The sequence below is a fragment of the Mustela nivalis genome, assembly GCF_964662115.1.
Source record: "Mustela nivalis genome assembly, chromosome: 12".
NCBI lineage: Eukaryota > Metazoa > Chordata > Mammalia > Carnivora > Mustelidae > Mustela > Mustela nivalis.
In genome coordinates this window covers 19,625,094-19,646,514 of record NC_139031.1, presented here as the reverse complement: position 1 = coordinate 19,646,514, position 21,421 = coordinate 19,625,094, and the positions used below count along the sequence as shown (strand labels likewise).

The 21,421-nt window shown below is 50.6% G+C and overlaps 1 protein-coding gene and 1 long non-coding RNA gene across 11 annotated transcripts in view; one reads left to right on the top strand and one right to left on the bottom strand.

The window, feature by feature from the left end:
- Positions 1–21,421, top strand: part of LOC309845708 — a 207,297-nt gene that overhangs the window by 151,977 nt on the left and 33,899 nt on the right. For 4 of the 10 annotated variants that reach the window (XR_014301451.1, XR_014301452.1, XR_014301453.1 and 1 more), the window contains one exon: positions 20,128–20,233. This is a non-coding gene — a long non-coding RNA (uncharacterized lncRNA). Of the gene's footprint in view, positions 1–11,379; positions 20,234–20,430; positions 20,518–21,421 lie in introns of those variants that run through there. The other 6 variants (XR_014301444.1, XR_014301446.1, XR_014301450.1 and 3 more) reach the window with 5 other exon arrangements.
- Positions 17,127–21,421, bottom strand: part of PLXNA4 (plexin A4) — a 419,828-nt gene continuing 415,533 nt past the window's right edge. The window contains exon 32 of the mRNA XM_082693997.1: positions 17,127–20,903. Within this exon, the coding sequence (XP_082550123.1) occupies positions 20,808–20,903 (96 nt within the window). The 3' untranslated portion in view covers positions 17,127–20,807. The remainder of the gene's footprint in view (positions 20,904–21,421) is intronic.

Here is a 21,421-nt window from a genome sequence, read left to right as displayed (position 1 = left end):
ACATTAGCGTGAGATGACTGAATAAAGCAGAGTACCCTCCCTCATGTGGGGGGCCCCATCCGGTCAACTGAAGGCCTGAACAGAGCAAAAAGGCTGAGTAAGAAGGAACTCTGCTTGTCTGACTGAGCTGAGATATTGGTCTTTTCCTGCCTTCAGACTTACATGGAACACTCTTTCTTGGGTCTCAAGCCTGCTGGCTTTTGGACTTGAACTTACATCCTTGGTTTGCCTGGGGCTCCAGCTTGTCTGCTGTGTTCTCAGAACTTCTTAGCCTCCACACTCATATGAACAGATTCCTTGTGATCAGTCTTTATATATCCTATTCTATTTCTCTGGAGAACCCTGACTCCTACAAGGCCAAGTGACTCATACAAGTTTGCTTTTGGCAGTGACCAGAGGGGACTGTCAAACTGGTAGGAGCCCAGAATTCAAGGTGCAGGGTGTTAAGCAGGAGAACCTCACCAAGCCTTTTCAAATACATTAATAAAATTCCCATCATGCTCTTCCATTTCAAATATAGTACTTGCATCTAAATTCTAACTCCTTAATTACAACCAGCTTTTCTTTGTATCAGCAGTGCTCTGAAGGTAAGCCCAGACCCCCAAAGCAATCTGGGGTTCCACGTCATGGGCATAGGAACCAGAGATCCCAGTATAGTTTTTCTTAACATTATGTACCAAAGAGTGGACCATGATATGCTTGAATTACCTTGAGGGCTTTTGTTTTGACAGGTCTAACAAATGTTGCGTTCAACTCCATAATACACGTGACTGTTTCAATACAAAAATAGTTTGGGTATTTGTTAGTAAAATTATGTCATCTATCTCAAAAAAAAATTTAAGTAAAATTTATGTTCATGAAGATTTCCATTTTTAGCCTGTGGCCTTAATGGTCCCTAAAATGCAGCTATTTCTCCCTCTCCCCAAGTACGTACTGACCGCAGTGAGTTTTGGGGGCATCATGGTGTGTGTCCAGCCTAGGCTGGGAGCATGAGGAGTACTCAGTGAGTATTTATTGGATGAATCAGGTGGTAGAATGTGACACTTTTCAGATATTTTAGGCATGGCGCTAAGTTGCCATCATCACTGGGGCATGTCCTAGGTTCTTAGCTACAGTGAAATTAATTTAACTCTGGCTAGTTTAGACAGAAGGTGATGTTGTTGACTAGCTCACAGAATCGTCACAGTTGGTGCCTGGCATCCCTCTTGCGACCACCAGAACGAATGTGCCCCGTCTCTCTTTCTTTGCATCACTGGCTTCTGAATCATGGCCGGGGAAGGATGCATCTGATTGGGCCAGCCTAGGCCACGTGTTCTGGCCTGTGCCAATTATTGTCATCACCCTTCCCACCCCATCCATGCTTCGCCCTTTTCTGGCAGTTTCCTGTCCCCAGGCCTGATCCCCATAGACTGCTCCCCTCAGACTCCCTTGCTGTCAGGTTTTCATTTGCTTAGCTCAGTGGCAGACGCCAGTAGGAGACAGAAGGATGAGTGGAGAGAGAGAAACCCTGGTGTTTCTACCCCTAGTTACTCCTGACTTCAGCATAGAAGTATGGTGGTAGATGCATCCCTCTCCCTGAGTGGGAGCCTCGGGCACCCCTCTTCCTCACTTTGCCTCCCCCCAAGCTTCCTATTGTTGTGGGTCTCTGACTGCCTGGGGCCCTTGACTGGCCATTCAGCCCCTATCTTATCACTTTAGGTGGTCCCTTCAGTAACCTCTCTTGTCAACCCCATCTGAGTGCGCCTTCTGTTCCCCATGCCCTGGGAAAAGATGCTGAGAAAGTAAGCATCTGGCATTTGAGCTTCTAGGTCAGGGTGAGTTCTGCTTCCCAGTAAGGCTCATGAGGTGTGAGATTCCTTGAATTTATGGAGGGATGATGATGGACACTCTCACCACCTCTGCCCAGTACTGTGCTGGAGGTTTACACCCGCTCAATAAGCCAAGGAAGAGAAACAAAAGATGTAAATATTGAAAATAAGCAAGTACAACTCTTCATTTACCGAGGTAATAGTTGTATGCATAGACAATCCAAAGGAATCTACTAACTATTGAAATTAGTAGCTGAATTTAGTCAAGTATCAGTGTACGCAAGGTCAACATATAAAAATGTCAGTTGAATTTCTTGATACTGGCAACAAACAATTCGACAATGGGATTTTTTCAATGTTATTTATAAGGAATGTAAAAGGGTGCAGCTGCTATGGAAAAACAGTATGGAGATTCCTCAAAAAATTAAAAACAGAATTGCCATGTGATCTAGCAATCTCACTTCTTCATATCTATCCCAAAGAGCTGAAAACAGGACATCAAAGCGATATTTTCACAATAAGCAAGCGGTAGAAATAACCTAAATGTCTATTAAGAGATGAGTGGATAAAAAAAGTGTGGTCTATACATACATGAGAATATTATTCTGCATTAAAAAAGAAGGGAATCATGTTATACACTACAATATGGGTGAACCTTGGGTACATGACACTAAGTAAAATAAGCCAGTCACAAAAAGACAAATACTATGTGACTCCACTTATATGAGGAACCTAGAGTTGTCAAATACGTAGACACAGAAAGGAGAAATTCCTGGGGGCTAGGGAGAGGGGGAAATGGGGTGTTGTTAGTGAGTATAGAGTTTCAGCTGTGCACGATGAGAAAGTTCCAGAGATCTGCACAACAATATACTTAATGCTACTTTACTTTTGTTTAAGGTAGTAGATTTCATTGTGTGTTTCCTATTACAATAAAAATATTATTTACAGTAGCATCAAAAATATCAAAGAGCTAGTAGTAAATCCAACAAAAGGTGTGCAAGACCTCTACACTAAAGATTGTAAAACACCGGTGAGAGAGATTGAGGTTTTGAGAGTTACTGTAGCGCCCCAACAATTAAGATACTGTGGTATTGGTGCAAGAGAGACAAATAGAGCAATCAGTGGGACAGAATAGAGAATCCAGAAATAGACCCACACATATGCAGTCAAAAGATTTATAACAAAGGCTCCACTGAAAATCAGTGAGGGAAAAGATGGCTTTTTGCAGTACATAGTACTGGAGCAATTAGGTATTTGTGGAGAAAAAAGGAGTACCGTACATGAAAATTAGTAGTTGGTAGATCATAGATCCAAATGTGAAAAACCAAACAGCAAAGTTCTGGAAGAAAACATAAGAGATATCTTTATGACGCTGGGGGTGTGCAAAAATTTTTCAAATAGCACTCAGAAATGCCCTAAATGAACAGAAGGATACATTGGACTACATTAAAATAAGATCTTGTGTTTTTCCCATCAACAGCCATCATTCAGAAAGTGAATAGATAAGCCACGGGCCAGAAGAAGATATTCAGAGCACATCTAATAAAGAATCTGATTTTATTTTATTTTATTATTATTATTATTTTTTAGAATCTGATTTTTTTTAAGGGCAAAAGAATTAACAGGTCCTTTACAAAAGAAGCTATCCGATGGCCAACGATCATATGAAAAGGTCCTCAACACTATTATTCATCAGAGGACTGTAACCAGAACAAGACTGAGACACCGTTATACACATACCAGGATGGCAAACATGGAAAGAAAAGCAGAACCAAGTCTTGAAGATGGGGAGCAACCTGAATTCTCAGACATTTCCGAGGGAAGTATGAATTTGCTCAGCCATTTTGGAAGACTGTTGGGCAGTGTTTATTTAAAACCTAAACGTGGTCTACTCTATGACCCAGCAGCTACCCTTGTAGATATTTATCTGAAAGCAATGAAATAGGTGTGTTTCCCAAAAACCATACAAGAATATTCACAGCAGCAATGGAATTCAACACAGCAAAAAGAAAGAACCCAGATACCTGGCCACGACTTAAAAGAATTTACAGACATTATTTTGAGTGAAAAATAAATAAATAAACAAACAAACAAATAAATAAAAAGAATACACACTTTTTGACCCATTTATATGAAATTAATGTAAAACTAGTCTATGGTGATAAAGATCAGAATTGTAGTTAGCTAAAGGGGTAGGGGAAGGTTAGTATCTACTAGGAAAAGGCATGAGGGAACTTTCTGGGGAGGTGGATGTGTTCTATGTCTTCACCTGGTTGGCACACACATGTAAAAATTGATAGAACTATACTCAATATTTGTGTAAGTACTTACAAAAAGTATACCTTAATTCACTCACAAAAATATTTATTTATGTATTTATTTAGAGGGAGAGCACAGGTGTACCAGTGGGGGTAGGGGGGTGGGGAGGGCCAGAGGGAGAGGGAGAATCTCAGGCAGGCTCCATGCTCAGTGAGGAGCCCAATGCGGGGCTCAACCTCATGACCCCGAGATCATGACCAGAGCTGAAACCAAGAGTCAGACGCTTAACCGACTTTAATTTGATTTAATTTTTTAAAAGAGGAAAGGGGCCCAGAGGTCAGGTAGGAGAAAAGGTGGATCTCCCCCCAGGTCATGGGAACAGCAATCTTCCTTCTAGCAGAAGACAAGGGGGAAAGCGGTGTGGTTATTTGGTATATCGTGGGGCAGTGAAATCTCGGTCAGACCCCCTCGGAGTGACCCCTGGTCTGCGCCATCAGATCCTGTGCTGGATTCCAGGGATTTGGGGTGAACGGGAAGCCTCTCCTGGCTGGGATGATCGAGTCGCAGATTCCTGGCGGTTGAGGGGCTCTTCCGGTCATGGCGAAGCCTCTGCAGCTGCTTCCCTCACACATTGGCTCAAGTTCAGGTGCAGACGTTTCCACAGTATTTCCGGGTGAGGCCCCAGCCTCCACCCTGAGGCGTGCTTGAGTGCAGGCCAGTGCAGGACTGGGTCAGCAGGGTTGGCCAGAGATGCTCCTGGATGAGGGGGAGGCCCTGGGTGGCACTCTGCACCCTCTCCCTGGGCTTCCAGGCCAGGGCTACTCAACGTGTGGTCCATTAGTTACTGGAGTCTGTCCGCAACTGATACTCACCCATGGTGATACAGCGTGGAAATCCAGAGTGGGCACCGAGAAGCTTCTATAGCTGTACTAGTACTTTTAGGCTTCTTCAATTTATGTTATAGAATTGGGGCTTGTGTGTTGTAGAGCTTATGTGGTTTTCATTTCATTTTTCTAATTTGTTTTCATCGTGTTTTACAAAAACATAGGACTGGGATGAATTGGACATTTTTGCAAAGAGAAACTGGTCTTTCATTATAAGCTCGAGGAGCGTTTTCTTAAATGCTGAAGGAGTGTGTCTTAACAGGACATATGGGTGAGCTCAGGCTGGGTCGCTGGGAAGTCAGGGGCTGCTGCCACCTGCACGTGGCCATTTTTAGAGACATTGAACGAAACTGCCTAATTGAAGTTTCCATAGTTACCAGCGTCACTGAGGAGAATAGGAGCAGATCTTAAAGGGAAAAAACAGGCACGGGCGGAAGTCAGAAAGGTGGAGGGGAGGAGGAGTCTGGGCCGGAGAGAGTGGCCACCCCTCTGCAGAGCTGGAGCACTTAGTTGTTGTCCTCATCCCAGGGCCAGATGCCACTGATGCAGCTTTCCATGGAGGACACTGAGGTAACTGCCACGAGGCCTTTGGCACAGCTGGCAGGAAGGGTTACCCTTCAGGGGTCCTATGCTGGCCCAAGCCTGGTGCCAGCTCCAAGAGTCACCTCTTTCTCCACCACGCAGCCCACTATCTGTGGGCCTCCACCCCAAACAGAGTTGGCAATCAGAGGAAGGTTTCTATGCCAACCCCACCCCATTTCCTGCCTCTGTTTCCCTGCTATTGAGTGGGGTCAGTGCCACAGACCAACCAGCCACCTCCTGGACTCGTTCCCTTGCTCAGAGTTTCATTCATTCACTCAACAGACATTTCTAGAGCTCTAGGGCTGTGGTGATGGTGGAAGATTTACACACAGCCTTTAGAACTTGCAGGGATCTGAAGGGCAAAAGCATAGCAGGAGAGAGAAGGCTGGGCTTGGCCGTGTGGCTCACAGGATCTGGAGTGAGCGCCACTGAAGCCGGGACCCAGTAAATGGTGTCAGTGGAATCAGAGGAGTCATGGAAATCAACACTTTTCAAGTCCCTCTTGGGCCACATCTGCATGTCCCTGACACACACACACACACACACACACACCGCTGAGAGACCCTTCTTACCCATTTGGTTTCAGGCATGAGGTGGGTTTCCACACACAATGTCAAAGCAGATGTCACCATCTTACAAAGTAGCAGAGAAGGTGCCGTCTGTGATCCACCCAGGAGCCCGCCAAGGCCTCCAGCCACTAGAAGGCGCTGTTGCCACTCTTGAGCTGAGAGGCCTAGGAAGTTCGAAGCCAAGAGGAGGACCTGTATTGCCTTAGGAAAATATTTGGATGACGTGAAATCAGAAGCAGTCCTGCCTCAGAATTATAGGGTCATAAATCACTCTGGGGAAAAAAGGGGCCAGGGGACAGGAGACTTTGGACGTGAGTTTACGATCTCTCCAGAAGCCTCTGATGGAATTACAGCCTCATAACTCACTGGGGTCTGCTCTTTAGTCCAGCCTGGCCTGAGCTCTTACTCTGGGCCCCCAGGAAGGTCAGTCAGGGTGTCAGCGATGGGAGATTCCCTAGGCAGAGGCTTTAAGCGGGCCCTTTAGGCTCTCTGGGGAACATGAGGGGTGCTGGGTGCTGACAACTGAGTCTTCCTGTTAGAGATTCTGTTAAAATGAATTCCAAGGAATGGAGACTGAAGAGGACAGCTGAAGAGCTTCCGATCCCAAACACCAGATGGAAGGGGTTCTGTGGGGTTCTGTGGGGGTGCGGGACAGTGACATTCTGTAAGGCGCTTTGGAACCATGTAGCAAGGACCTGGATCTCTCATTGGATGAGGTAGAATGGCATGACGTGCCCTGCTTCTCCCTTGTCTGGGCCATGTCTGCAGTTGGTCCTTTTACAAAATGGCGACCACCAGTGAGAAACACATAGTAGGGCCGCAGAAGAGCTCGCAGACTGAGAGCAGCTCATTTGCTGAGGGAGGTGGCATTGACCTTCCTCTAGTGGAGAAGATGTGCCTAAGGGAAGAGGAGACTTTGGCTACCAATAGGCCTACCCTCCTTGGCTCTAGGTGTGGCATCTGTCACATCCGGGGTTAAAAAAAAAATGGCAACCAGAAGCAGGTTTTAATAGCAAGGCAGGGAGGCACTGTTAAAAATAGCTACATTTCCTGAGGTGTGCTCACTGTGCGTCAGACATTGTGCACATAATGACACTTAGCTCATACAACTTTCTTACAGATTATTTCCATTTCACAGATAAGGTGAGTGAGGCCGAGAGACAGTCTTGTTGAAGGTCACACGAGCCCACAGTTGGGTTGGTGTATTGGAAATTGGAGGCTGGTCCCTCTGCCGCCAGGGTGCACCCCACCAGGAAGCCCGCCAGTGTCTCATCCCCGGGAATGGCGGTCCCTGAGTCTGTCAGCTACATTCCCATTCCACTTCTAGTCTTCCCTCCCTGCTTCAGTTCCCAGTTACAACCCAGTACCCATCTTTGCTCATTTTTCTCTGCATCGTCCTTTGTATTTCCGATGTTATGGTGACAGTCAACCCATCAATGGGAAAGAGAGGGACTTGGCTTAAGGTTTGTTAGGACATAGCACAATCACTAAGAGCATCTGTGTTAGAGGCAGAGAAACCTGGGCTCCCATGTCAGTTCTGTTAGCTCTGTGACTTGCCATGTTGGGGACTGACGCGGTTATTGATGTGAGCCTTGATGTACTCCTCTATAAAATGGGTATAGTAGTGGCAAGGACTACCGAAAGCTGGATCCTGAGATTTGAATGAAATGATTTCACTGTATGAAATTACCTCTTTGAGGACATCTCTGTGGTCTGGGGAGTGACGACCCTCTGTCATCAGGCATTGAATCGGGCGTTGAATCAGACCAGCTCTTGGGTCCTCTTCTTTCTCTCCTCCAAGTATCTTATCGGCACTACATCTATGAAAGGACCTAATTTTTTTCTAGCTGATGGGAAACAGAAGACTATAGTCATTTAGAAGCCTTGTCTTCAGGATCGGTTTGGTTTCATGACATGATCTTCTGCAAGGACCAGTACTTTAGAGAAAACTGGGGGCCTTTATTTTACTGCTCTGTATCCAGTGTTCAGTTCGGAATAAAAGAAACGTAAAAGCTGGTCTATTAATTGAGATGAGGAGGCACAATTTTTAGGAAGTCAAATGATCAAGTACATGCCAGCATTGGTCTACTCCAATAAAGCAGTGAGTCGTGCATTAGAGACAGTGAGAGGCTACAGCCATCTGGGTCGGGGTGCTAATTGGGTGGTGCCCAGGAGAAAGGTGGAAGGTGCTGGGAAGGTTACACTAGCAACAGGTCCCTCTGAAAAGTCACCTGCGAATCTGATGAGTCACAGAGCCAGGGCCCTCAAGGCCGGCCCTCGTCAAAACCCCCGCCTGGCGTCGCTTTGATGTTCTTTCCGTATCCCGAACATGTCATAACTCTGAAGGTGGAATAAGACTTGGTTCCGCGGCGCATGGTGGGGCGAAGGTACAGAGGTCGGGCCTGGAGCCCGTGATGGAACTGACACAGCACTGAAGAGGGAGAAGGAGAGTGAGGGCTCTTACCGAGAAAATAACTTTCTGAAATGACTTTCATGTTGCTTTTATAGAATTATTAAGGGTTTTAAAGGACTCGTATTGTGCTGTAGACCTCCTTGTGCTCCACCTTCTAGTCTCTTGACCCGCCTTTCCACTGGCTGTTGCCATAGCAACAAGGGGGCAGGTGCAGTAGCTTGAGGGCACCTGCCTCCTGTCTCTGGGGTCACTGGGGGGGGGGTGGTGCACGTAGTCTTTCCTGCAGACTTCCAAGCCTAGGAGTCTGTGGGAACAAATGGCCCATGTGCGACCTGTAGGCACACTCTGAGGGGACACTGTCCAGTCCTGAGGGGCCCAAGGGAGACCGTCCTGCTGCCCACAGTGGGGTCCCGCTCGATAGCACATTCTTGAGTTGGGATGTCCTCATTCCTCTGCCTCCACTTCTGTTTCTCAGGACCACTTCCCCAAATCAGCCACCTGCTCACAAGGCCTTGTCTCAAGCTCTGGTTTAGGGGGAAACTGAGGCACTTAGCATTTTTTTAGTTCTTCATTTCTGTACTTTATTGGGAAGCTTTTGTCTCTACTTGCATTTCAGGATTTGGGCAGTGGAAAGAGCCTGGCACCGACTGGAGTCTATTCATTTATTTCCTGAGCATTTCTAGAGTGACTGCCGTATGCCGTCCCACAAGCTAGGTCTGGAGAGAGAACATGCGCGATTCTTCTTCAAGAAGGCTGTCACTTGGCGCCAAAAGCTGCCGCGCGCTGAAAACTCATGAGATTTTGGAGATGGTTAGGAACTCGCCCAGGGGCACGCGTGGAGAATGTTCGGGCTGCGGTGGGGGGATTAGGAGACTGGTTCAGGGGACTGAAGTCCGCTGACGGGTGGACGGGTGTGCCCACGCAGTTCGGGGTGTAGCTTATTGGCCTGTGTCCCCCCCAGAGGCAAACTACAGAGGAAGCAGGGATGGCACACAGTGTGGAGCGGGGGCAGCGCCTGCGGGCTGGCACTCCGGGGGGATCTGGTCCTTTTAGTGCAGGAAACAGGATGTGCTCCTGGTGAATGGGGCGGAGACCCCACCCCTAGTGACCCTCCAGCTTCTCCTCCGTGACCCTCCAGCTTCCTGTCCCCCCAGGCCCTGCCTTTTCATCCCTAGAGCTCTACAGCCTGACTCAGGAAATGGCTGGGGACTTGGAAGCTGGGGAAGCAGTGGCCCAGGTTTGTGCTCTAAAGTGGAACCGAGGCAAGTAGGGCCCCTCTTTGGTTGGGGCCAGGAGTACCTCGTCTGCATTTGGGCCGGGGGGGGGGGTGGGGGGTCAGGCCTTTCTTAGCATCAGGCAGCAGTGAGTCTGCTGAGAAGAGCCAGCATCTGTGTGTGCATAGGCCGTTCTAGGCCTCATGAGACACTGCCGTTTGTGGGCTCCTAAGGGGGGCTGCCAGCTTGACAAGGATTTGTGTTGAGAACCCGGTCTGTGTGCCTAATAAGGACGAGTTCCCTGCTCTCTTGGATGCTAACCAAGATCCAAATATATAAAAAACTATAGGTTATGTTTTAAAACAACCTTGGCTTGGGGGCACCTGGATAGCTCAGTTGGTTCAGAGCCCGACTGTTGACTTTGGCTCTGGTCGTGATGCTCAGGTCGGGAGATGGAGCCTCAGGTCGGGCTCTGCACTGGGCGTGAAGCCTGCTTAAAATTCTCTCTCTGTCTCTAAAATAAACAAACAAATAAAATGATCTTGGCTGGATTCATCCCTAGAAGGCAGATACAGCTTCTCCTAGCAGTGTGGGCTGTGAGCGCCACGATGTCCTCCTGAGACTGGAAACCCCTCACCCCAGCAGGTGTCTGGGTCAACAGCCGGCAGAAAACTTCCAGCACCCAGCTGGCTAACAGCTGCCCGTCCTCCTCCTTTTCTTCCTCCTCCTTTCTCTCTCCCAGTAGCCTCCCTTCCCTCCACTTCCTTTTTTCCTGTTCTCTGTAAGATTCGCTCCTTCTTTTTCTAAGTCTTCTTCTTCTTCTCCAGTCTTTCCAAAATGCAGCTCAGGGAAATTAGGAACTTCCACAAAATGAGTCACATTGACTGGAAATAGCTAATAATGTCTTAAAAAAGAGGAGGAGCTTAGGTCAAAAGCAAAATTCTCTGCAGGAGGAAGGTGAGATTTCCTCTGACAGCTGTCAGCTAAGGGGCTACCTCGGGGTCAGCTTAAACTTGCAGTACCCCGTAGCCATCAGGATGGTCTGTTATGCTGCAGTAACAAATAGCGCACCCCCCCCCCCACACACACACACTTCAGTGACTTAAATCAGCAAAGACTCAGTTTCCACTCATGCTACGTGACTAGCAGGGTCATCTGGTGTTTCTGCGTTGTCATTGTCCTCACTGTCCAGTGCTCACACACCATCGGCAGGTGGCTTGGCTGGCCTTCCTTTATCAGGGTGGGAAGCCGTCGTGCTCATTCAGGGGGGGAAGGTGCTCACTGTTGAACAGTGACGCAGTCCACCAGCCATCCTGGCGTACAGCCCGACCTCACGTACCCACCCCAACTGTGGCATGTGCCCCCCTGCAGCCCTGTAGGCTCGGGGGCAGTGTTCAAGGTGGGAATTCTGTTAAAAGCAAAGCAGGACAGGTTTGGAGAAGGGGATGAGTGCAGAAGTGACCTGCCCCTGCCTGCACTTACTCTGCTTGGCCAGCAGCAGCTCTGCCACCATGAGTGAGGTTCTGACCATAGCGCCTGGCTCTCTTCACCTGCAAACGATGGCCACTGGCAGCAAGTCCAGGCATTAGTTACCTAGAGATAAAATATTCATGGGAGGGGATATGGACTGATGTGGAAAGTAATGGAGGCGTATCAGTTCGGTGGGGAGATGAGCCAGTGACTACCTTTGTGGCCGATGGCTTTCTCCTATTGTACCGCCCATGTTCCTCCTGCCACCCCTTCATGACTTACTGAACACTTGCTCTGTGCTGGACACGTTAATGCTAAGCTTGGGTAGCATAAATTCAGCTGATCTGCTCTCTGCCTTCCAAAATCTCACAGTCTGACAGTCAAAATACATTCATGTTCCTTTTCATAAGATGTTAGATATTTACTTTTTGGCAATGAATACATAAGGCATCTGTTACAGAATGAGTTGTGTCCCCCCCCCCAAAGTCATCCCTAACCCTCAGTGTGACTGAGTTGAAGGAGAGGGCCTTTAGGGAGGTAGCTAAGGTTAAATGAGGCCATAAGAGTGGGGCCCAAACTTGATGGGACTGGTGTCCTTATGAGAAGAGACAGCAGAGCGCTCTCTGCATGTGTGTCCAGAGGAAAGACCATGGAGGACCGGAAGGTAGTTGTGTGCAGGCCTGAAGGAGAGCCTCCAGCAGAAAGCGATCCGGCTCCTTGATCTCGGGCTTCCAGCCTTCAGAACTACGAGGAAACAGATGTCTGTTGTTTAAGCCCCACAGTCTGGTATTCTGCGATGGTGGCCTGAGCCGACTAGTCTGGCATCCGTTCTAAATTTGAGGCCCTGGGATGGATCCACTCTTTTGTTTGTATGATATCATTTTTGTGACAAAGAATGACACCACATGCACACGTGACCCTTTGTGGTCTCAGGATCTTTTCACTTTTATTCTTGAAGTCAGCCTTCCACACGCTCTCCTGGGTTTCATAGAGCAGTTAGAAGTATCTTCTGGTCATGGAGGAAACCGAATCCCAGGGAAGTGGTCTGCTCAAGGTCATGGTGGCCGGCCGTGCTGAAGCATGACATCGGGTAGGTGAGGGAGTCCACGGATGTGGCAGGAACTTGATCGCATGTGGAATCTGATTTGCACTTTCGGACCAAGACCATTATCCCCACCATGGCCTGCCTCGTTACTGAGGAAAAGAGAGAAATGCACTTTTCCTGTCTGTTGGAACTATTGAAAAGAAAAGTAAAACAAAACAAAAATACCCAACAGCAGTCTGATCTCAGTCGGTCAGTTTGTGCTGGGTCTTGAGGTCGCTAATTCCCACTTTCCCTCTGCGGTGTCATCTCTTCCTTTGTAGGCTCAAGGTTGAAGTGTTCCCTGGTCATTGGCTGTAGAATGTGACTCCCAGAGATGGGGGCATCTCGGTGTCACTGGGGTGCTGTGGTATCCCCTCATCTCAGAAGGGCTCTCTTCTAGAAGTTTCAGGGCAAGCTGGGACTCACAGACTTCACACCAAGTCAACTCCTGCCCTTTCTGTCCGGCCCCCAGAGGTCCCATTTTTGGTGACACCCTGGAGGCTCTTCTTTGAAGGCTGGCAGAGCCCAAGGGCTGGGGGTCGGGGGCAGCAGGGAGGTAGGAAGGGCAGGATTTGCTGTTGGTGGCCTGGGGTCTGTCTCACTTCTCCCCGCCCTATCTCCCTACCTCTCTTCCTCACTCTCCCTGCTTTGGGGTTTCTGTCTCTCCAGCCACATCCTGTTTCCTCCCTTTGTCTTCTCCTGGATTTCACTTTGAATTATAAGTGGAGATGTGGAGCTCACCTTCTCTGCTGTTGACCTGAGGCTCAGAGAGACAGAAGGATCTGTCCAAAGGCAGCCAGTTGAAGGCAGAGGACGCAGAGGTCCTGGGTACAGGTGGGGCCATATGCTGCCCCGTCTGCAAGTTCTCCCCTTTCCCCTCACGCTACTCTTGGGAGGCCAGCATGGACCCCAGACAGATGCAGGTGGCAGGCGGACAGCCGTTCCTGCTCCCTGCCTCCAGTGCCACACTTCCATTCTCTCTCTCCCTGTCCTGCTTCTGCGCCGGAGGCACCGCTGGGTTCAGGATTTCCACTCTCTATCAAAATGCTGGAGGTGGGAGTGACTGATGAAATCACTTATACTAAGATAGAGTTTGCCAAGAAGACTTCCAGCAGGGATGGCCACTCAACAGCTCTAGGGGGCTCGTAGTGTTTGCTGGAGGCCTGTGTTGAGAAGGATTCAGAGGTTGGTTCGGTTTCATGCGGAAGTGATGACCATTGAGGACGCTGGCTGGTAGCATGCGTGCTCTCTCCCTACCTGGGGGCATGATCCCCTCCAGAGGGCTCTGCTTTGTAACTGCAGACAGAGCCCTGAGTAGAAGAACGTACCTCTGGTGGCTGAGTTTAGAGACCATGGAGCTGGAGAGAGAAGCTGCCGCATCTGTCCCTACTTACGTGGGGGCTCGTTACAGCCAGGCTTCCCCTCTGCCGGCTTCCAGCCAGAAAGACCCAAATGCCAAACTGCATTTTTATTATTTTTTAATAAACTTTATTCTATATTACAAATAGGTTTTTTTTTTTTTTGTTCTGAACTGCAAAATAGGAATGCCTTATATTTACATACACAGGTATACAATTAATTATAACAAAGGTACAGAAGCTTGCCTTTACCAAGTTACAACTGGGCTCCAATTTAAATAGCATAGGTTTTCTTTTTAAAAACTTTATTTTTTTAAATCTTTTTTTTTAACCTTACTAGGATACTCTTCGTTAAAAATCAAAACCAGAAGACCCTCTTCCTCTAATAGATTCCATCCACCTATCTTTGAGGCTCATTGTAACACTGTTGTCTAAAGATATGTTTTGCTTTGTCCTAACCAAGGGTCAGTGTTCAAGGTGGGAGCTTTATGGAGTCAGAGGTGAGCCGGGGCTGGAGGGGGGTGACCAGAGCAGGAGTGACCTGCCCTACTTCCTTCAACATCCTCTTACCGAGACTCAAAGGCCTCTGCCTGTTCCTCAGACCACCCATGCATCCTTCCCTGTTTCTCCTCTACCCTCTAGCATTGGACTTGACTCTGGGTCATGTGACCAGGCCAGACACTGCTCCCCCTATGCCTCAGCTCACTGAGCCATTCTCTGTGGGTGGTACACTGGAGTTGCTGGTTACGGTGGTGCCTGGGCAGGACCCTGCTGGAAGAGGTGGGCTGGTCCTTACCAGCTCTAATGGGCGCGGGGGGAGGGGAGGCCAGCTGCACCCACTCCTTCCTGTCCATGTCAGGGTTTGGGAGGTCTTGTTCTGGGTCAGCACTGCCATGGCAAGACCAAGCAAGGACCTCAGGCCTCAGGGATGCCAGACCGAGGCAGGGAGTGATGGGGGGGGAGGGTCGTCTACTCTAAAACACAAAGTCATTGGTTTCCAAATGGAAACAAGATTCTTTGAGGTAAACTAGCTTTTCTTTTTAAAGAACGGAAGGTTTAACGAGCCAACAGCTGGGGAGAACATCAGGGGAGGGAGGCAGAAGGGCAGCACATGAGACACATAGTGCATCTCAGTCATGGGCCTCACCCTCCTCTGTTGGTCCTGTCTGGGAAGCGGTCGTGCTTGGTTGTGTCCTTTGTGTGGCTCTTTAACTGTACCCTCTGTTTTGAATCCCACTCTCGGAAGGGAGCCCTTCCAAAATGTGCTTGAGTCATAAGATCAAAGGTACTAACAAAAGAACTAATTCCAGTTCCAAAGAAACGGAAGGTGAGCTGCATAGAACGGGTCTATTTGCCATGAGCCTTTGCCCTCTCAGGGGAGGGGACTGGGTCTCTCCCTGACCAATCCTGAACTGGGAGTCCCTCCAGTTTGAGGGAAGCGGATGGGGACTGCAGAGGGGCTCGGCAACACTGGGGTGGCCCAGAGAGCCAAGGCTGGACAAAGCGAAAGAGGGGTGAGGAGAAGGGAAGGTGGGGCACACCCGGCGGACGGCATATGCCCCCCCGCCACGCCACTATCTCTGCCAATGAGGATAGAAACCTCTTTTCATTTATTACGGATCTCGTTTTGTTTAGTAGCTGGGGTAGTCACCTGTCTCCTCACAAAATTTAACTGGGACTCTACTGTTAAAGTTGTATCACTTTTACAACCGAAACATCCTGTATGTTTTATAAAGTTGGATACTCCCCCTCATTAAAACGAAAACAATTTTGTCAGGGAGCAAAGGCTTGTTAATTAAAAAACAAAAGTCTCTCTTCAAAGTCTGAAACTTTTACTATAGAGATTCCTTTGTGAATGGAAGGAACAGTCTTGTTCTCGGTTTTCTGGCGGAGGGGCTTTGCCACTCTTGGAACCATGAGGACAGGGGCTCCTGGCTTCCCAGCCTTTCCCTGCAGCTGCGTCTCTGGCCTGTCCCATGGCTGTGCCTCAGCTTCCCGCTCTGTAAAGGCTCTCACTGGCTGCATCCGTGGGAGGAGAGGGGCAGCATCGCGGCTCTAGCCATCAGAGGTGCCCGGGAAGCACCACAAATATTAGCAGCCATGTCCGCGCCTGGGCAATATCCTGACCCATTTTTTAAGAACAGGGGGAGCCCCCCTCCTCAGCCCCAAGGCTGGCCTGGCAAGTCATAGGTGAAGAGTTTTTTTTCTTCCTTTCAACAATTTGGACTTGACCTGGGCTCCTTCCTTAATCTCCAATGCTTAACATAGACAAACAAAAAAACCTCAAACCCCAAGTAGACAGTCCACGTACAGGTTAAAGAAAAAGGGAGGGTCGCGGAGTCCGGGGCCCTCAGTCACCTGTCTTGGATGTTGACAGGAGGCATGGGGAGTGGCAGGAGGTCCTTGACGTAAACTAGAAGAAAGAGGAAAGGCCAGGAAGGAGCCAGGATCGGCCTGGGGCAGGGTCTTCTCCCGGGGACTCTGGTACCTGGAGGATGTGCTTAGACAGGCCTCTCGGAAGCCTTTCAGACGCCTGCTGGGACCGCTTGTTGGGGCAGCTCGTCCCTGGAAGGGCCACAAAAGGGGTGTCCCTGGGCCTCCCACCCGCAGAGCCTCCCTGCCTCTTCCTCTCCCTTCTTGCTTTCTGATTGGTGGAAGTTTGTTCTCGATTAAGAATAATTAACTTTAACCCTCGCTAGGTTAAGTAGTTGACTTCACATCCTGTGAAGCCAAAGGAAGTGTCCCCTAATTCCTGAGAAAGGGGACAGACCGAAAACAGGACTTTCCCTTCTAGGGCAAAGCACGTGGTGGTTGAGGGTGCTGGAAACATCAGCAGGACTTGCCTCTTGCAGTGGAGGCTGCTTGGGAAATCATTGCTTGGGGCTCTTCTGTTGGGGGATCCCCAGGGCCCAGGTGGGACTGGGGCCCCTAATCTCTCAGGGAGGCAGTGCTGGGATGGTGACAGGGGCCTAAAGCTGCCCGGGGAGGGGGTGCTGTGAGGTGTGAGGCTCCCGTACCCGGAAATACGCAGCCTTGGGGCAGAGGCTCTGCGAGCAGCAGCTGCAGGCGAGGGGGACGAGGGGGACGAGGGGGCACACTCGCTTCTGCGGGGGAGGGACGCTCTCAGAAGCCAGACATGCAAGGGGAACACGAGCACAAGGATCTCGGGTGGGGGGTGGTGGTGCTGGGACAGTACCTCGACATTAGCCTAGGGCTGGGGGGAGAGGCCCGGGCCCAAGTGGATTCCCGCTCCTGCCCGGCACAGTCCTGGACAGTCTGCTTCACTTTGGGATCATCGACAATGACCTCCCTCCCAGACCACAGCCCTGCTCACGCCTTTCAGGCTTGACTCATTGGCCAACGGGCTTACAAGAGGGAGGCTCTAGGGCGGACTCTGGGTGTGCGTGCTGCTCTGGGGTGTGACCCTACCCTGGCCTGGAGACACTCAGGCAGTCCTCTGCCCCCAAATTAAAACCACACTGAAAGAAGGCAAGAAAAAGTATTTTCCTGAGGAATTAACTGACACAGTAGCCAACTTCACTTATTCACTTATTGGCACTCTTTGCCATTACCAAGAAATATTGGGGTCGCCCCTTATGTGGAAGGATGAAGAACGGCAAAGCCCACACGTGGGGAGACCTGTGCTCCCCGAGAGCAATGACCCACCTGAAGCCATCTGTCTCAGCCTCTCTCCGTCCGTCCTTTTAAATTCAGGACCCGGTAAAGCTCCTTCTCTCCCACCACCCCAGCTGTAGCCCATCTCTCTCCTACATTCAAAATCCCCATGTAACCTAGGTCAGTTATTCTGTGTGATCGCCCGGCGCCATTAGGAGCCTGGTGGTCTCAAAGGCTAGAGGGTGCAGGAGGCGGTTGAAGGGGCAGGTGAGACGAGATGGGCCTTTTCTCTCGTCTTCTCTTCCAGGGACTCAAGAAGTTAAATAAAGATTCCACCTTAAACAGAGTTATGACCCGGCAAATCTGCTGGGGAGGGAGACCTTGAGGGGACCTCCCTCCCCCAGGACCAGTTTGCCCAGCTCCCTTCTCTGCTGGGTGGTGGCCCCTGTACCCCTCGGGGCAGCTCTCGGGGTCTCTGGCCTGCCAGGGGGAGACCGGGATCCCAAGGGGAGTTTTGGAAAGAACACGGGGAGTGAAAGACAGCTTTCTGATTACTTTGAATCACATGGGTACCAAGAATCCAAGTGGAAAAAAATGGAAAACGAAAGGAGAAAGGAAAAAGAATTTTTGGTGGGGCAAGGCGGGTTGCAGCTCTGGGTGATTCTATCCTGTTTCTCCAGCCCAAGCAGGCCTCAGAGACTTGGGGGTGGGGGGGAAGAAAGAAAGAAAGAAAAAAGAAAAAGCCAGCAGCGACCACCCCACCCCCACCCTAGCAATTAAGGTAAAATCTGCCCCACCCCGTTCTCCAGGAGAAAAGAAAGCAGGAGACTGTCCTCCCCTCTTTCTTCCTGACATTGAGGTCTCTCTGAGGTGTCTGAAGTTTCTCTTATGACAAAATGGGGCAGGGGCAGGGGCAGGGCAGGGGGTGGGGTGGTTCTGTACCGACAAAGGAACAATAACAATAATAATAATAATCCGGTAAAAAATAAAAGCTTCAGCAGAACCATGATAACAGTCTTCTTTTCTGCCTGTTCATTTTTTCTAACTGTGCAAAACTTAAAAAATAAATCATACACACTCACTCACACATGCGTATTCTCTCTCTCTCTCTCACACACACACACACACACTCAGTTTCCACTCAGCGAATCTGTGTTAAATATGTTTGTGTCTCTCTCCAACTCAACCCTTCATGTGTGCAAATATCTCTTAGTGGCCATGGTGCCTCCACCACCTGCCCCCCACGTGCTTCCTCTCTGGTCGGGGCCCGGGGCGTCTCGGTTGGAAATAAACGGGTCAAGGGTAGAAAGCCCATGCTTCTTCCCCTGGCACTTCATTCACCAAAACCTTTGGTTATTTTTCCTCCTCCATGTGTATCTTTCCCCCATTCTCCTCTTTCCGAGGCTAGGCTACTGGTGTTTTGTCCCCATCTGTCCTCTCCTTGATGCCACGTGCTGCTCTGGTGTGGGTCACCTTCCACCCGGCCTCTAGTTGAGTCCAGGCCTCCTGCGGCCACAGAGCACCCTGGCTTCCTGCAAACAGGTGACTCTCCTTCCCCCCACCTGCACTTAGCACAGAAAGCTAGTGTGGACATGTCCTGAAGCTGTAGAACCAATGAGCAAGGGAGGAGATGGGAATCGCTAGAGGGTCCCCTCCACAGGACTAAAAATCCTTTTGAGCTCTCTGCCTGCTCCTGGGGCACACGGGTGTGTGCACACACACACACACTCACATGCACATGTGCACGCAAGCTCACACACACACATACTCATATCCAAAGGGGCCAGGTTCCTAAAAGTATAGGGTGCTCCATGGGCTTTGCTGGAAATGGAGTGGTTCCTTCCCCGTTCCAACTGGGGCTCACTTGGAGAGGATGACAGGGATGCATGTCTGATGCTCAGGGAGCGAAGGCAAGACTGGAACCCTCTCTCCCAACCACACCTTGGACGATGCTTCTCCTTGTCTCCCAGAGCCAGGGACAATTAGCCACCAGAGCTGCCAGGAGAGAATCCCGCTTAGGGTGGGAAACTGGGCCCGGTGGCAACTCAAGTCCCTTCAGGACTCAGGTTTCCATGACCTTCCATGAGACCGTCTCTTACCACAGCCCCTGCTCACCCATGTCTGAGCACACATTTGCCTGAAATGAGAGAGCCAGAGATCGGAAGGACAGGTGGAGAGACAGATGCCGGGGCTGAGGTCTGCTGTATGTCTCTTCTTACGTTGTCAGCTAGGTCCTTCAGCTTGAGTCCTTGGTCCCTCCCAGACATGGCGAGCTGGGGGCTGAGCGTGGCTGGCATTTTGGGTTTGTCTCCGTGGGGCTGGGCTTGAGTGTGGTTCTCTCTGCGATGACTGGGGAGGAGGCGAGGCAAAGGCAGTGACTAAAGAGGCAGCAGATGGTAAAGGAGTCATTGCCAAGGAGGTCTGGAGAGTCCAGTGACAAGGTCATCTGCATAGCAATGGCATAGGGCTCTGCAGGGGGACAGGGGCTCGGCTGTCCGCCCCAGCCTTCTATAGAGTTCTCAGAAGGGGTGCTGGGGATGGAGCCAGTGAAGGCGGCCGGAGGTAGGATCTCCTGGATGTACTCTGCATTTTCCACGGACCCTAGATGAGCGCTGACCGAGGAGAACGCCGGTACTTTCTCTAGACAGCATGGAGGATCTGGCAATGGATGAGGCCTAGGACTATAGACGTGCTTCATTTGCATTTGGGGGTGAATGGAAAACAACACATTCTGCTTCCAGGGTGGGTGTGACTCTCTTTCCCTTTCTCTCCTTCTGTGGGACGTTTCTGCGGCTCGGAGCCAGACTAGAAGGTCAGGAGGGTGTCTGCGGTGGCATGTAACTGCTGTGTCTCCTGTCTGGCTGTCCACAGGCTGGAGAGGGGCTGGAGCAGGCAGGTCCTGAGGAGCACTTGGAAGGACTCCAAGAAGACCGCAGGGGGAAAAGGTGGCCTCTGGATGCCAACGCAACAGGTGAGAGGCGGCTCGAAAAACACCTCCCAACTCCCCTTTCCCAACTCCCATCCGCCATGTGCAGGAGCTGTGGCCTTTCTTCTCACATTTGCAACGGGACCACACCCTGGTGGATCCCCTTGGAGATGGAAATGGGGAACAGAAGAGAGCCAGGAGATGTCTTCCCAATGAAGATAATACTGAGCTCATTGCCTCTTCCCTAGACCAAGGTTCGGCCCAGCGTGGGAGGTGGAGGAGCATCCTCTCTCCGTGGCTTGTCCTCCGTCCCCGGGCCCCGCTGCTGATGTCTGCGCTCAGCTGGGAAAGAGAGCTCCTCTCTCATCTTCTGGCCGGGTCCCCGTGGGAGCCTGGCCCTCTGGGACTTGCTGAGGGGCGGTGGCCTGGTTGGATCGCCCTGGCAGAGCCCCAGAGAGAGAAGAGAGGCAGGGAGGAGGGAGAGACAGAAAGAGGCGGAGAGAGACAGCGCTGCTCAGGGGATGCTGCTGACGCCAGTTGGAACTTGCACTTGGTAAAGATGAAAATCTAGACTGAGGCACGGCTTGGTGTGTCCCTCCCCCCAGGGGCCCTGGAAGGACGGTTCTCAGCTGTCTAAGCTCATGAGGGTTATGACTTGTTCTAGTTTGTAGGCCAGTTTCTGCTTTCCGCACTGGTCATCGTGGTCCAGAGGTCCGAGGATCTGTGGAAGGGCGGAGAACGGGGAGGTTACTGGTTTGTGCATCCAGGTCTCTGTTCTTAGGGCGTGCACACACAGGGCGAGTGTGGCCAGGCTGAGGAAGCCATGTGCACACAAAGATGCACATGTGAAACCGCTGGGTCTGCGGGCAGCCTGGCCTACTGGTGGAGAGGCTTGGGGGCGCTCAGGTGTGAGGTGTGGTGTGTGGGTACCCTGGGGTTGATGTGCACAGGGGTCGCACCCACCTCAGCGTGTCTGATTCAATGTGTGCCCTCTGCTGCCCGCGTTGGGCAGCTGGCCGTGGGCAGACACCCCCGTGCAACAATGTGCTGGGCCCTCCGGGGTGAGCAAGCACACAGCCCCCCCTCCCCCCACAACGTGAAGGGTGGCACCCTGGGTCTCTGGGGAATGTGGTCTCACAGATCCTAAGAAATCCTACCCCTCCTTCCTACAACGGCTTATCTTCCCCCAACAGCTCCCCAAGAGCCCACACTGAGAAAGCCATTTGGCTTCACTTGCAC